General features: G+C 55.5%; 1 protein-coding gene across 1 annotated transcript in view; it reads left to right on the top strand.

Annotated features, from left to right (window-relative positions):
* Nucleotides 1-15,952, top strand: part of SV2A (synaptic vesicle glycoprotein 2A) — a 55,600-nt gene that overhangs the window by 16,663 nt on the left and 22,985 nt on the right. Inside the window, exons 3-4 of the mRNA XM_038382955.2 lie at nt 12,897-13,077; nt 14,702-14,853. Of these exons, the coding sequence (XP_038238883.2) occupies nt 12,897-13,077; nt 14,702-14,853 (333 nt within the window). The remainder of the gene's footprint in view (nt 1-12,896; nt 13,078-14,701; nt 14,854-15,952) is intronic.

Here is a 15,952-nt window from a genome sequence, read left to right as displayed (position 1 = left end):
TGGGTAGGTCCCTGGGGGACTAAGGTTGCATGTGCCAGTGGATGCGCTGTCCCTCCAGAATAAGCCTCCCTGGGAGATGGGTCTGTATCGTTATCCTTGCTTTACACATGGGGAAACTGAGGCAGATATTGGGCAGCGATTTGCCCTAGGTCACCTAGCAAATTGGTGAAGGAGCTGGGAGTAGAAGCCAGGAATCCTGACACCCTGTCCTCTGCGGAAACCACTTGCCCCTACTCCCCTTCTAGAGCTTGGACCAGAACTCCAGGGCCAATCGCAGCACAGAAGTTGAAGGAGCAGTGGGAACTGTGCGGGCAGGACTCTGCCTGACCCTCACCACCATAGTATATCAGTACCTCAGTCATGAAAGGACTGGTCCTCCCAACCCCCTGTGAGCCATGGTTACAGGTGGGGAAACCGAGGCACAGAGCAGCAAGTGACTTGCCCAAGGTCATGCAGCAAGTTGCTGGCAGAGCCGGGACTTGAATGCGGGTCTCTTGAGGGTTAGGGCTGGTGCCCTAACCAGTAGGCCGGCCTTCCTCTCGAGCAGTGGTGCTGCCTGATATGCTGTCCTTTGCTGCCTCCCAAATTCCTTTATGCTGGCCCCGGCTATAAGGATGGCTCCTGGCTTGGGAGGGAGGGGGCAGCCTGGGATGAGGGATCCTGTTCCATACAGGCCTGGTCGGTAGCTGCCTCTCCCTAGTGAGTGGCAGAGCGCTGGCTGAAGGATCAGGCACTGTTGGGTTGGCGTGATGGCCGGAGACAGCAGAGCTTTAAATGAAGTGCTGCTTCCCCCCCCCCCCCAGAGTGTTACAGCTGGCGACGCAGAGCATGGGCTGGATCCCAGGGAGCCCTGGGCGAGGGAGTTCTCGTTTCTTTAAGTCTAGGTTCAATAACTGAGGAAGGGTTCATCCCCCTCGTTTCCTTCGAGGGCGGGCTGCGAGAGGGAGAGTGGTCTAGTGGGGAGAGCAGGAAGGGACCAGGAACCCCAGGACTCCTGGATTCTAGTCTCCGCTCTGGGAGGGCAGTGGGGTCTAGTGGTTAGAGTCAGGGGCCTGGGTGCTCCTCAATCCCAACCTGCAGCCCCTTGCTATTCCAGCCCCGGGCTTCCCCCAGACTCCCCAGCTCAGCCCATGTCTTTCCATCCCAACCCCATGTAGGATAAATCCCCAGTGGACTGTGAGGTGCGCCCAGATCAATACCCTGATGCCCTAGCCTTGTCCTGCGAGGGATGAGAGTGGACTTCAGTCTTTATGGCCCTTTTTTTGTTTTTCTTTTCTGGTGCCGGTAACTAGGAATTGTAGCCAGGTCTGTGGAGGCTGCGGCCCTAACCCATGGCACCTGTCAGCTGCTGCCCCCAGTTTCATTTTTGTTTTTTAAGTTTTGTTTGCCTCCAGTAGTTGAGCAAGGCCAATGACCAGGCAAGTAGTTGGTGAGATGAGGTGCTGCTCCGTGGAGTGTCAGGAGGATTCTTGAAAGTCAAACTGTGGTTAGAGCCTGGGTCTGGAAGTTAGGACTGCAGGGTTATAGTCTGAGAGGGGAATGGGATCTAGTGGGGAGAGCAGGGTTATTTGGGGAGTCAGGACTCCTGGGTTCTGTTCCTGGCTGTGCTACTGTTTCTCCTAAAAGATCTGCTCTCGGAATTATTTTGGACCCGCTCCCTGGCCTGTGATATACAGGAAATCAGACTAGAGGGGAAAACTGAGGCGCAAAGAGGCCATGTAGGAGGCTGATGCCCTGTAGGATTTGCTCAGCAGTTGGGATGTAGACCAGATCTCTTGCGTCACCCAACAGGCCTGTCACCCAGGTAGGATTCGCACCTGGATTGCTGGTGAATGATTTCTCCACTAGGCCACACTGCTTTCCTAACCTGACTCTGTCTCCCGGATGGATAATTGTGAGGCTAATGACAGCGAAGGGCTCAGGCAAGCGCAACGCTTGGTAGAACCGAGCTGGAAATGGGGGGTGGGGAGCTGGATTTGTAGCTAGGGGTGGCTCATGCTCTGAAATCCCTTTGGATGCTGCGGCGGGCAAGAGCTCCCGGCCGGCAGTGACAGTCGGTGACTCCCCCCTGCGTCGCCATCCTCCTTCCCCTGCCGTCCTCGAACACCAGCATAATTTAGCCAATGTGAACGGGCCCCCAGCTTATCTCCCTGCACCACTGACAGCCCCTCCAGGCCTCGGCACTGCCGCAAAGAGCTTAGTGGGAATTAAATCCAAATGACAGCAAGCAGGAGAAAATCTTGCCTGAATGGCTGCGGAGAAGAGAAGGGAAGGGATGGGGCTTCTATAATTGGGGAGAGAGGGGAGGGCAGGAGTCTGGGGACCCGGGGAAGGCCCAGAGCAGCCTGGATTTCAAGCGAGTTTTGTGCTAGAGGCAGGCACCGGATCGACACCCCTGGCATGTGGCAATTTGAGCAAGTGCAGGCTGCACTGCGGCAAAGCTCCCTCCCCCTCCCACCTCGAGCATGGCCCGTCACAGCCCCAAGCAGGAGCTACCCCCCCCCCTTGAAAGAGCCGTGGAGACTGGGGAGGGAGCCCCTCACCATCTCCCACTTGCGGGGCGCACAGTCTCCATGGCCCTTTCAATCCTCGGCCTGTCTGCATAGTCCGTCCGCCCAAGGGCTGTGAGTGGGGGACCTCCCTGTCCTGCTAGGAACTAGAATGAGTCCCAGCAAACTCATCGCATGCAGGCGTCGCCATACGACAGCAGGGCTGACTCTTGGCCATGCCCGTCCCAGGCCTGAGTGTGGAACGCGTCTTCGCCCCATTCCCCCGGCCCAGACTCCAGGAGCTGTTGGTCTCTGCTTGGTGTGGCCCTCTGCAGCTTCCCCTCTGGAGATCCCCAGCTGGGAGAGCTGTTGCTGGGCCCATGCATGCGTGGGGCAGGGCAGGAATGCGCGTACATGGGGGTGTGTGCAAGACGAGCACATGGGCAGGGTGTGTAGGATGAGCACACGTGGAGGGATAAGTGGGGGGAGGCATGTGTGTGCCCGTGCCAGGGGCCGGGGGAACATGCGTGTGTCTGTGTGGAACCAGGAGGCCGTGCCCAGCTGTGCGGGAGGCTGATTCCCATTAGGGTTTGGCCGGCCCAGCCCCTCGCGTTGCCCCTCCCAGGGCGTTATGGGGACAGTCACTTGCACTGACAGGATCTGGGCTGCAGAGTGGTTTGTCGGGGAAGCTCCTTGCTCTGCCCTGCTCTCCCCATCCCCAGAGGACTCACTGAACTCACACTGGCGGTGCCCAGCATGAACTCTGGAAGGACCCTGCTTGGCAGCAGTTGCCAGGAATGTCTAGCTGCTAATTCAGTGCGATTTGCTTGGGCTTCTCTCCTTGGCCCCACTCCCCTCCCAGAGCTGGGAATAGAACCCAGGAGTCCAGTCTCTGGCTCACCCCAGGACTAATAACTGCAGTTCCCTCGCCGCCGATGCTTCCCAGGACACGTGTTCTGATAACACCCCCAGTCCTGGCCCAGGCCTGGCTGTCTGCGCATCCTGAGCACTAATTTCTTAGGCTTCAGGGTCTCCCCCTTTGATAAGCCATCCGCCCGTAACCGTGAGGCTGCCAGTCACTTGCAATTTCTCTCATTGGCTCCTCTCTTTCCCCCAGCACCCTTAGCAGCAGCCTGAGCATTTCCTTCCTGAGCTTTGCACTGGGTCTGCACATCTCATTACAGGGGAGTCTGGCTTTATTCTCTGCCTCCCTCGCTGATCCTTCAGGCTTCCCGGAAAAGGCCCATCTCTCATGCCCCCCGTCCAGCCACCTCTCCAATGAAAAGGCCTGTGTCAGGGGCGCAGTCAGGACACTGTCTGTCTTCTGAGCATCGGGGGGCAGAGGCGGGAGGCTGGGAGATGTTTCTGCAAAGGGTCAGATCAACTCCACTTCCACCATCGCTCTCGGAGCCTGTGCACTGGGAGATCTTGGAGCTCTGGCTGAATGTGCTCAGGGGCGGGGAGCCGCAGACACACTGCTTGGAAACCGTTCTGCTTCTAACTCACGTTTCCCCTGCGTGTCTCCCTCCTCTCCTCGCTTTACTTGCTGTACCCCAGTATGCTGCAGGAACGGTTACCCCGTAGCCCCAAGCGCAGCTGAGGTGGCTGGGGGCTGTTACTGGCGACCGGCGGAGTGTTTCTCTTTAGGGAGGCTGTGCATAAAAAAAAGAGTGGTTTGTTCCCCTCCCCCATTGCTGAGCCCCCAACTCTGGAGGGATTTGGGGGGCACCTCTGTCAGTGTCGAAGAACTCCTCCGTGCCAGCTGCAGGGCAGAGTGGTGTTGGGATGCCACCCTGCGGCACTTGCCAATGTTGAATTCAAACATAAGCATGACCGATAACGCCAGTGGGTTTGTTACCACTCCGAGCTCACGGGACGCGGAGGACCGGCCACCTGCAGACTGGCGATCTCTCTTGTGAGCCCCGCAGAGCTGGCTGGTTCTGCACCTGGGTCCCACCTGGGGCCGTGCCCTTGGCAGCTGTTGTGAGCTCAGCAGGCTTAAGTGGCATCGGAATCTGGTTGGGAGACTTCCAACGGGGCCACTTGACCATGGGGCCCTTCCCTTCGAAGTCATGGCTTGGGCAAGGCGGTGCCAGGGGCACTATCGTCACACGTGGCTTTGCCCCAGTGTAAGTAGGGGAACCAGGACCCAGAACAGCTGCTTTGCACTTAAAGGCTCCAAGCGCTTGAATGGAAGGGTCAGAGGAAATGGAGCTGGAGAGAGGGGAGCCCCTGCACTTCTCAGCAGTAAACCAGGATGTGTGGGAGTTTGGAGCTGGATTGGTGGAGGAGCCAGGGGGCGAGAAGGAAGAATCTGCCTATTCAGCCCTTGGCTGCTCCTGGTTTGGATCCTCCAGGACTCCCATCGTGGCAGAGGCGCCAGGCAGCGGTTGGAAACCAGAGTGGGGGTTTCTTGCCTCCCGTGCCAGTGCTCAGTGCAGCATGCAGGGCCATGGGGATCCCGTGGTAGGTCAAACTACTGAGCACAGGGGCTGCTACGGACTAAGCCCCGGGGGAACCTGTGAAGCAAGGGGGCAGTCAGTGGAGCCTTGCACACTGGGCAGGGCATGTGGCCTGTGCAAGCTTCTTGGAGGATATGGTAGAGGATCAGCACAGGTCATGTTAACTTTGAAACCTATGCAGGGCAATGCAGCTGGGTTTCCCTGGCGTGAAGGGAGAGATGGGCATCATGAGCCCTGCTCTGGCTGGCATGTGTATTCTGCAGTAGGAGCTGGGCCCCATCAGTCTGGAGACTTCCAGGTGGATCTGGCAGCTGGGAGCGATATGCTGCTTCCAAGCAGCAAGTGGGGTGAGGGGAGGACAGACCCCAGGGCCAGTGGTGGAGGAACCAGATGGGACATGAGTGGGATGCAGCAACGGGGAGCGGAGAGAAGCCCCCCCGCTGCGCCATCTCTGGATCCTGCTGCTGGAGGAAAACAGTGGCTGAGAGGGGACAGTCCCCATGTCCCATTCCCATCCCCTGTGCCAGCCTGTCATGGAGTCCCCGGGCGATGCTCTGGAACTGCTCCCTACAAAGCCAGTCAGGACTCTGGGGAAGTCTCCTTTCTGGCAGCAGACTGTCTGCAGGACACACAGCTCACACAACTTCCACCTTCCTGGGTCTGACATTGGAGCATTCAGCATCCTCTGCCCCTCTGTGTGCTTCCCACAGCGAGTCCGCCCAGGCGGGGTCCTGGGGAAGCCAGAGGGCCCTGCCCCCCAACTTCGCAGTCAGATGTGACTCTTAGCCAGCCAGTAGAACAGAAGGTTTATTAGACGACAGAAACATGGTCTAACACAGAGTTTGTAGGTGCAGAGAACAGGACCCCTCAGATGGGTCCATTTTGGGGGGCAGTGAGCCAGACAACCACGTCTGCACTTCACTCCATGTCCCCAGCCAGCCCCAAATTGAAACTGTCTCCAGCCCCTCCTCCTCTTGGCTTTGTCCCTTTCCTGGGCCAGAAGGTCACCTGATTCCTTTGTTCTCCAACCCTTTAACTCTCACTTTGCAGGGGGGGAAGAGTCCAGGCCACCAGTTGCCAGAAAACAGGGTGTCGGCCATTCTCTGTGTCCAGACCCCTGCACACACCTGCCCTGCAACGGCTCTGCAACGATCATACTCCCTTATCCCACCACCTAGATACTTAAGAACTGCACAGGGGAAACTGAGGCACCCCCACAATATTCAGAGGAAACATTAAGAACAGTCCCGCTTCATCACACAGCCGTTTGATTATTTACTATTTATATTGTGGTAGCATCTAGAAGCCACAATCATGGATCCCTATTGTGTGGGGTGCTGTATGGGCTGTGGCCTGGGACACGCCACGCCCCCATGTGGGGCACTATACAGGCACATAACAAAGAGCTGGGCCCTACTGCAAAGAGCTAACAATCTAAGATGGGAGATTTGATCCTGGGGCACAGAGCCCACATCCCTGCAGCATGGGCACCAAAGGCTGCTCCCGAAGGAAACAAACCAAGGCCGGGCAGACAAGCATAACCTCTTCCTTTAGGGTTGAATGGAAGGGCAATCTCTGCTCTCCTTATGTGACCCCCCAGCCTTCAGTTCAATGGGATGGCACCTGGATGGAGGAAAGTTTCTGGCTGGAATAAGTGGGAGGGTGGGAGCAGACTGGACAATCTGCTGGAAAATGCCCCTATGGAACAATCCTGCACCAGCCTCGAGGTTCTGCCAGGTCGTTCCATCTCTAATGTCTCTGGCCCTGATTCGCAGGGTACTGTACGTCTGTGCTGCAATCATGGGGTGTGGTCTGAGCTAGCTTCCGTCTAGCCAGCCTGAGTACCAATAGCTGTGCAACCACAGCAACGTGACCTTTGGTTCAAGCCCACTCCGGTACCCTGGCTCCTTGCTCGGATGGCTAGCCTAGACTGTACCCTGTGGTGCCGCAGCTTCACTGCTATTGGTACCCGAGCCAGCTAGATCAAAGCTCACGCTTCTGCTGTGTAGACATACCCCTAGTCACACTCTGGCAGCACAAAGGGGGTGGAAACAGCCCTCTGAGAATCCCACCGCCTTGCAGAGGCCTCCCCAGCTGGTGCAGAGCTGGCATACGCGACTTGCACCTGCCCTGTTTCCAGCCCCTGGCATGGGGGTGGATTAGTGGTGTGGCTAGAGAGCACAGCATTATGGGTATCCTTTTGATTCCTATGGGAAACAGAATGTGAGTTAGAGCAGCCCCAAGGCTGCTTTCATTTACACCAGGGGTTGGACAGAAGCTTGCATGACCCAGAATATGGGGGCGGGGAACATAAGGGGGCTTAGGAGCTCTCTTACCCCCCTGCCCCAAGTGTGGGAAGGGTGTGACTATTAATCAGGCTCCCTGGTCCCAAAGCTGCATGGCTCCTACCAGCTGTATGCTCAATTGCTGGAGGAATACGGTTCTTCCTGGCTCCATTTGGAAATGCAGATGCCCCCTTTCCCCATATGCCCCCTGCCCCGAATCCCCCCAGTCTGTCCAGAAGAAAATCGTTGTGGCTCTTTGCTCTTCCATGGGGCCTGTCACCTTGTATCATGCTGAGGCATGGCCCTGTAACTGCAGCTCAAATCGAAATGAAAGGCAGGATAAAAATAGCTGCTTCTCCTCTGCGTGCGCTCTGCCTCCCGGCACTCCACTACTTTGCTGTGGTGGCTAGCTTCCCACCCCGCCAATAAGCCAGTTCTTCCAGCCCAGGACCCCATCTGGACTTTGTCTCTTAGTTTTGCTAGTCAAGGCTAGTTTATGTTTTCTCGTTCGGCAATTTTCTCCGTGTTTTAAGTGGATTCAGCATTGGTTAAAGGACTGGATTGACCAGCCCGGAGACCAGCACCTCCTATGCACGCAACTAGGATAGGCATTGGGGTGAGCGTCCCCTGAATACAGCCTGTCATGGCCATGCTCTAAGCCTGCCCTGCAGGGTTCACCTTCTGGGCCGGTGCAGTCCCCTTGGAGACCCAGTCTTCCAGCTGGAGCCACCAGCTGCTGCGTGGGCTGGAGAAGGATCAAGGCATCACAGACGCTGTTTTAAGGCATGATCTTTAGGGTAAGGCATGGATGCCTGTGCTGAAGTTGGCGGGCTTTGTACAGGTTTCCCATTGATTCTCAGGAGCAGGATTAGGGTGGAGGGACGTGGGATGTGGACAGCTTGAGCTAGTACTGATCCCTCTGGTGTCTGCAGACATCGAGAGCGCCTGCTCTACGTCCTGACACCGCTTTGGTCCAAAGAGCGGCAGCCTCATTCTCCCCATAAATACACTGGTGTAAAACGGGAGTCGGGGGATTGCAGGAACCTTTCCGTCGTCGATCTATTGCAAGGGTGACTGGTCCTGCAATCCAATCCTTGAGCCCGGACAGACCCATCCTCGGACTTGCCTGCGTGGATCAATTGCCGGGTTGGGGCCATAGCTTTGGGTTTCCTTTTGAGATGAAAGCCTCTCTGGAAAGGTCAGGGAGTTCAGACTGGGTCAGTTTTGTTGAATGTGTCAATTTTCAGGCGAGAAGGGGCCATTCTGATCATCTCATCTGCCCTCCTGAATAGCACAGCTTGGAGAACCTCCCCTAGCAATTCCTGCATGGAGCCCGTAACTTCTGGCTGAGCTAGAATGTGTCTCTGAGAAAGAGATGGCCAGGCTGGAAGGATGCTGGTAGCTCAGAGAGGGTTCAGAGAAGAGCTACAAGAGTGATTTAAAGGATTAGAAAACCTGGCTTGTAGTGATAGGCTCAATGAGCTGAATCTATTTAGCTTAACAAAGAGACTGTTAAGGGGTGAGTTGATCACAGTCTATAGGCACCTAAGTGCGAAACAAATACTTGATAATGGGCTCTTCAGTCTGGCAGAGGAAGGTCTAACATGAGCCAATGGCTGGAAGCTAAAGCTAGACAAATTCACACTGGCAATAAGGTGAATATTTTTAACAGCCAGAGTAATTAACCCTTGGAACAACTCATCCAGGGTTGTGATGGAGAATTTTTAAATCCAGATGAGATGTTTTTCTACAAGATCTGCTCTAGGAATTATTTTGGAGCAATTCTCTGGCAGGTATTATCCAGGAGGTCAGACTAGATGATCACAGTGGTCCCTTCTGGCCTTGGAATCTATGAATGTAAAGACCCAAGTGATGGAGAATCTCTTACGTCCCTACATGCGATGTTCCCGGGGTTCATCCCCGTCACTGTTGAAAAATTTGCACCTTATTTCTAGTCTGCATTTATCTAGCTTCAGGCCGTGTCTACACTATGGGGACTATCCTGGCACAGCTACGGTGCCATACTCTGTTGGCATAACCCCATAGTGTAGACCCAGCCTGAAGCAATGGAAGGGGTTTTCCCATTGGTGTAGCAACACCACCTCCTTGAGCAATGGTATCTAGGTTGATGGAAGCATTCATCCGTCACCCTAGCTGTGTCTACACTGGGGATTAGGTCAGTATAGCTACAGTGTCTTGACACCCGTACTGTGAGGCAGGTTTTCCAGGACTCAGATCATTCTTGTAGCTCTCTTCCAAACCCTTTCCAATTTATCAACATCCTTGTTGAAGTGCGGACACCAGGACTGGCCCCAGTATCCAGCAGCTCTGTGCAAAGAACTGATCTGCAGTGTCTGAAACTGAAAAATTTGGGAAGGGGGAGCGACCAGTGTCAGGTTGCCCCAGAATGAAAATTTTTCAGATTATTTTTTCGAATGAAACGATCCATTCAACTTATTTTGGGTGGGTTTTGAGTTCTTTAACCTTTTTATAAAAAACTAAAATTGAAGTAAAACTTGAAATGGAAAATCATTTTGAATGGAAAAATTGAAAAGTTTTGCTTCAAAAATGTGGAAATGAAACATTTAAAAATTTGGGGGGATTTTCTGGAGGGCACGGTTGATTGGAACAATTCAATGAATTTGATAAAATTCACAAAAATGTTTTGGTTGACGAAAAAATGCAGATTTTTTTGATCCTGAAACGATTTCAGACGGAAAATTTTCCCCAGGGCTAGTATTGGCTGATGGTCTCACTAATGCCGTATACAATGGTGATAACACATCTCTGCATCTTCTGAATATTCTCCAGTTTATCCATCCAAGGATTGCATTTCCTCTCGTAACCACCATCTTGCAGCTGGTTCTCCACTATGGCCCTTAAGTCTCTTTCTGAGTCCATCTTTCCCCAATACAGTCCCCAACCCACTACATCCCAGTCCTGATGACCCCACCTGCCACCGGCCTTGGTGATGCTCTCTGGTTTTTTCATGTTTCGTGGATAGTTTTATGACTGTAGCCTGAGGAATTCCACACCAGCTTGAGTGATTTATTGCTAATAGTCACAAAGTTACCTCATTGTTTTGCCTCCATCTGGTGTCTCTTGCTTATACTTAGAGTGCAAGCTCCTTGCGGGCAGGGACTGTCTCTTTGTTCTGGGCTTGTACAGCACCTACCACCATAGGGGCCTGGCCCATGATTGGGGCTCCCAGTCGCTGCCGTGATACAAGACAATTACCGCTGACTGTCCCTTGGGGCTTGGAGAATGCATTTTGTGGCTGCAAAATTGGTTTTGCCCTTGTGCCCTTTCATGGGGGAATTGACTTGGCGAAAGTCACCCAGCAGGTCAGCAGCAGAGCCAGGAATAGGACGCAGGCCAGCCACCTCCCCAGGAGCCCATGCTGACTCCATAGGTTGCCTTCAGCCCGCCTTCTGGGTGCTGCCTGGGTGATAGGTGGCTTGTTCCACAGGAGCAGCCAGTGCTTAATTTGGGCCAGGGCTGGTGCCTCTAGGCTTGGCAGTTTATAGCCCCGGCGCCTCTGGGCCTGCTGCATCAGTTAGGAATGTAAAAAAAATTGCTTGAATTTCATTAGAAGTTAAGTCCTGGGAGCAGCTGCCTGCACCCGGTGCGGGTGTGAGTGATTCCAGGCTGGGAGAACTGAGGGGCACATCACTGGAGGGAGAATCTGGGCTCTGGCTCGCCACGGGCAGTGACCTGGCAAGCAGCAGCCGCCTGCGCTTGCCGTGTGTCCGCCTTGGGCAGTGACCGTTCAGGATTTGGCGAGATCCCCTGCTGTGGGGCAGCCACGGCATCTCCTGAAAGTGACGTGAAGGGCACGGCGGTGGGGGTCCAGGAGAGCCCGCCAGCCTCCAGGGAGGAGTGTCTCGGCTTTAGCTGCCCGATGGGTCGTGAAATCCCCGGGACGAGGGATCAGGATCGTGCTAATCACGCAGGTCGACAGTGGCTGGTCGCTGGGGTGCGAACGTGCCGCTTCAGAGTCCCCGCCTCCCCCTTCCCCCCCCCGCCACGTCAGGATCGGAGGCTGGGGGTGAAGGGATTCGTTTCCCCTCCGTACTGAAGTGATCGGCGGCTCAGAGCCGCACTGCGACACAACTGCCCCCCCATGCCCCCATCTTCTCCTGTGCTCACCTCTACCCTGCAACATTACAGGGACACCCCCTTGCACCTTTGTGCTCTTCCCCCCAACTCAACCCTGCAGCGTGACACTGTCTCCCCGCTCCCTCCAAGCTCCCCCTGAGCTCAGCCCTGCAGCCTGACATGGCCCCCCCCGACACCGTTATCTCCCCATGCTCTGCCCCCCAACTCAGCCTGGCAGCAACAGAGGAATCTCCCCGCCATCTCCATCTGCACTCAACCCCGCACCCCCCCCACACTGATCTCAGCCCTGAAGTCTGACACTGTGTCCTCTGCTCCCCCATTGCCCCCTTGTGCTCAGCCCCCCCCAGCTCAGTTCTGCAGCATGACACAGTCCCCTCTGTGCCCCCTGTTTCCCCCCGGGCTCTGCACCCCCCAGCTCAGCTGTACCCCGTAGCACATTGCTCCTCATTTCCCCCTTTCCTCCCTTCCCATCTCCTGCCCTGCCTTGGTCCCAGCTACAGCAGCCCCCTGACTGCCTGGCTCTCAGTGCCCCACGGGGGTTTGGAGGGAGCCTCGTGTGGCCCAGGGCTGCCCCTCATGCCAGTCCCGTTAGCAGGGGCAGCGAGCAGGGCTCCCCTTGTGCCCCCATCCCCCAGCAGCAGAGAAGTGCAGCAAGAAATTAGCCATGGGTTGCTGGGACAACTTGGGAGATCACAGCCCTTGCTGGCGGGGCGGGTGGGGGTGGGGGCACTGGGAACCACACAGAGCCACCATCCAGAAGAGTGATGGGCTGTCCGCTATGGGAGGGATGGATCTTCATCTCCTATGAGCTCCTAATTCGTTGGGTTTGGGGTTCAGATGCAGCATGGGTGGCAGGACTGCTGGGTTCTCTCCCCAGCTCTGGGAGAAGCATGGGGTCTAGTGGTTAGAGCAGGGAGGCTGGGCCTCCAGACTCCTGGGTTCTTTCCCCAGCTCTGGAAGGGGAGTGGGGTCTAGTGGTTAGAGCAGGGAGGCTGGGCCTCCGGACTCCTGGGTTCTCTCCCCAGCTCTGGAAGGGGAGTGGGGTCTAGTGGTTAGAGCAGGGAGGCTGGGCCTCCGGACTCCTGGGTTCTCTCCCCAGCTCTGGAAGGGGAGTGGGGTCTAGTGGTTACAGTGGGGAGGCTGGGCCTCCGGACTCCTGGGTTCTCTCCCCAGCTCTGGAAGGGGAGTGGGGTCTAGTGGTTAGAGTGGGGAGGCTGGGCCTCCGGACTCCTGGGTTCTCTCCCCAGCTCTGGGAGAAGCGTGGGGTCTAATGTTTAGAGCACGAGGTTGAGAGTGGAACCCAGGAGTCCTGACCCTTCTTCCCCTTGTTGTCACTGCCTGCCTCCTAGAAGCTGTTGTCCTACCCGCCTGCCGTGCTCCACCCCAGTACCTGCTTCTTGGCGTTGGCGGCCGCACAGCCCCTGCCCGGACGTGCTCTGCTGAACCTCGAGGGAGCACTGCAGCTGGGGTATGGGGCGGGGGGGCTCCAGGCCTGTGCGTTACTGCTGACAGGTGCCACTCTGTTTGCTGTGTCCCTCCAGGCCTCGTCGTCTACCTGGGCATGATGGTGGGAGCGTTCCTGTGGGGTGGCCTGGCGGATCGGATCGGCCGGAAGCAGTGCCTCCTCATATCCCTCTCGGTCAACAGCGTCTTCGCCTTCTTCTCCTCTTTCGTGCAAGGTTACGGCACCTTCCTCTTCTGCAGGCTGCTCTCCGGAGTGGGGTAAGGGAGGCCTGCCAGGAGCCAGCCCACTCGTCCTGGATGTTCTGCCAGGAGGGCGGCGTCTTCACACCCTCAGATGGGATCCGGTCCCCGAGGGGGCCCAGGGGAAGGTCCACCTCTGTCCGCATCATGGCTTGTGGATCAAAACTGATCCTGAGCCATTTCCAGTCTCCATGCACCATGTTTGTAGGCAGGGTGGAAAACCCCATTCCCCGGAGCTTTTAGAGCCCCTGAGGTCACCTCTGGGCCAGGTCAGAACTTGGATGGTCTAGTCTGGGGTGCTGGGTGAGTGGTGGTATCCGAAGAGAGGGAGCTAGGTAGACCTGCAGTCGGAGCTGCTACCCGAGAGGCAGTTGGGAGGCCATAGCAGATGGGCCAGAGGCTGGATATGTTATGGTAGAAGATGGGAAACTGGCAGAGATGGGCCAGTGGTCAAATGTGTGGGAGCTGGCGGGATGTCAGTAAAGTCTGATCTGAGGTGGTAGGAGGTGGGGATACTGGACCATATGGACCAGTGGTTTGAGCTGAGCTGGCAGGAGGTGGGGATACCAGACTGTATAGATGAGTGGTTTGATCTGAGATGGTAGGAGGTGGGGATACCAGACTATATGGACCAATGGTTTGATCTGGAATGGAAATGTCCCTGGAAATTCTGTAATACTTTTCCATCTGCTCCACCTTGGACATCCTGCCCAGATTTTCACTCCCTCTCCTTTGTCTGACAATCTTAGCACAGCAACTACCAGCTCAGCCAGGGGGCTCTGTCCCCTGTTAGGGTCCCACTTCGAATTCCCGCTGCTCATGGTGATGGAGGAGCCTAGCTGGGAGATCAAATGTGGCCACTGATATGGAAGGTGCAACTTGAAGTGACTTGTCCAAGGTCACCCAGCAAATCAAAAGCAGGTCCAGAAATAGGACCCAGGAAGCCTGTCTCCCTTCCCCCTCCTTTAACCCCTAAACTCTCTTCTCCAAATGGGTTTATAAACTAAGTTGCCACTTTGCTGATCAAGCTAGCTCCCACATCTGGGCAGGAAAGCAGGTGCTGTAATGAATTGAGATGCTAATGCTGCGTGCACCTCTGAATTCCCCTTCTCGGGGAGCACCGCCTGGAATCTGCCAGCAGAAATCTGCTGGTAATTAAGGTAATTAAGAGCAGGCTTCCCCGTGGCTGAGAAAACCAATGCTGTGGAATGGAACGTCCAGACCCACTGCTGGAATCTGGCCAGGCTGGTGTCTCTGAAATGGATGTGGAACAAGAGCCTGTAATGGGGAATTCCTCCAGTCTGGGATCTCTTTCCCCCCCACCGCCCCGCCCTAAACAAACACATAATTCATCTAGCCCAGGTATATGACCTGTTCCACCTGCTGCCTATCTAACTTGGTATCCTCCACTACCTGCTGCAATTTTGGATCAGGCTGATGGTAGATCAGGTCTGCTTTCCTGGCTTCAGAGGACGGTGTTAAAACCTCGGCACCTCACAGTAGGGTGCAGAAGAGTCCTTCCTGACACCCCTCTCCCATTTTGCAATGAGTTTATGCCCTGAAGCATGAGGATCGCCAGCCCTTGCAGGCTCTCTCCTACTGGAAGCTGTTCTGATCCATGTCTTCTTCCTCCCTTTCCCAGCATCGGGGGCTCAATCCCCATTGTCTTCTCCTACTTCTCAGAGTTCCTAGCTCAGGAGAAGCGAGGCGAGCACCTGAGCTGGCTCTGCATGTTCTGGATGATTGGGGGCATCTACGCATCAGCCATGGCTTGGGCCATCATCCCTCACTATGGTAAGAGAAAAGGGGCTGGCTGGTGCTCCCGTCCCCCTTGTGCTGGGAAAGCCACCATTGTTTCTCCTCTCTTGCTCCAGCAAAGACTGTGTTAAAGAATGAGTGAGTCGGGGGGTGATAGTAATAGTCAATGGATAGGAATGGCTGAAAATTTTCCATCCAAACTGGTTTCTGACAAAAAAATTGATTTTTTACTAAATGATTTTTTTTTTGCAAGAAGTGTCTGTTTCCCTCAGAAAATCCTGTAGTGCATCAAAGTGGAAACATTTTGATTTAGAAATGCACCATGGTACATCATGGGAGTTGTAGTTTGGGTGCCTCCTGTCCCCCATTTTCCTCTATGTGCTGGACTCCTGGGCTGGACTCCATCTCCCATGATGCACCATGGCTAGGGCTTCTGAAGATGCACTAGCTCCCCTTTCCAAGTCGGGGGGAGACTGTGGTGCATCATGGGACATGTAGTCCAGTCAGGCAGCCTGGCCTATAGAGAACAAGGCACCCGAACTACAGCTCCCATGAGGCAGCAGAGTGGCATTTCCAAATAGAAATCTTTTGGTATTCAAATTTCTGCTGAAAAATCAAAATTTTCCAGGGGGAAACCCCATATTTTTTGGACCAGCTTTAACTCTGTAGCCCCTACCACTCCGGTTCACACCAGTTGTCACCGTCTAGCTGTCTGCATGCGTTGTGTTTTGCCATCCCAGCCATTCACACCCCCAGGCTGGCAGCCTCAGCAGAGACATCTGGTGGGGCTGAACTCCCCTCTTGCACCTGCCCTAGGCCAGGCCACACTGGTCATACAGGAGCAGAGAGCATGTGTGTAGGGGGCACTGGCCCTGAAGCTGACTCTGAGACGTACCCTGGCTGGGATGTGGATGCTAACAACATCCAGGGCTCTTGTGCGTGGGACCAGGGGCTTTGTTATGTGTGCTAGGCTGAAATGATTGCAAGATATAGAGTTGGGAAAGAAATTCCCTCGCCAAGGGGGCGTGTTGGGGCAGCAGGTGGTCTGGGGTGGCATTTAATCCCCTAAGCGCCAGGCTCTGGACTGCTCCAGGGGTGTCAGTCACTGCCTGCCGGCCACTGGGAGCCAAGCTCC

This window comes from Dermochelys coriacea, chromosome 24 (assembly GCF_009764565.3).
Source record: "Dermochelys coriacea isolate rDerCor1 chromosome 24, rDerCor1.pri.v4, whole genome shotgun sequence".
Taxonomy (NCBI): Eukaryota; Metazoa; Chordata; order Testudines; family Dermochelyidae; genus Dermochelys; species Dermochelys coriacea.
Note: the sequence above shows the minus strand (reverse complement) of the source record. Positions and strands in the feature narration are given on the sequence as shown.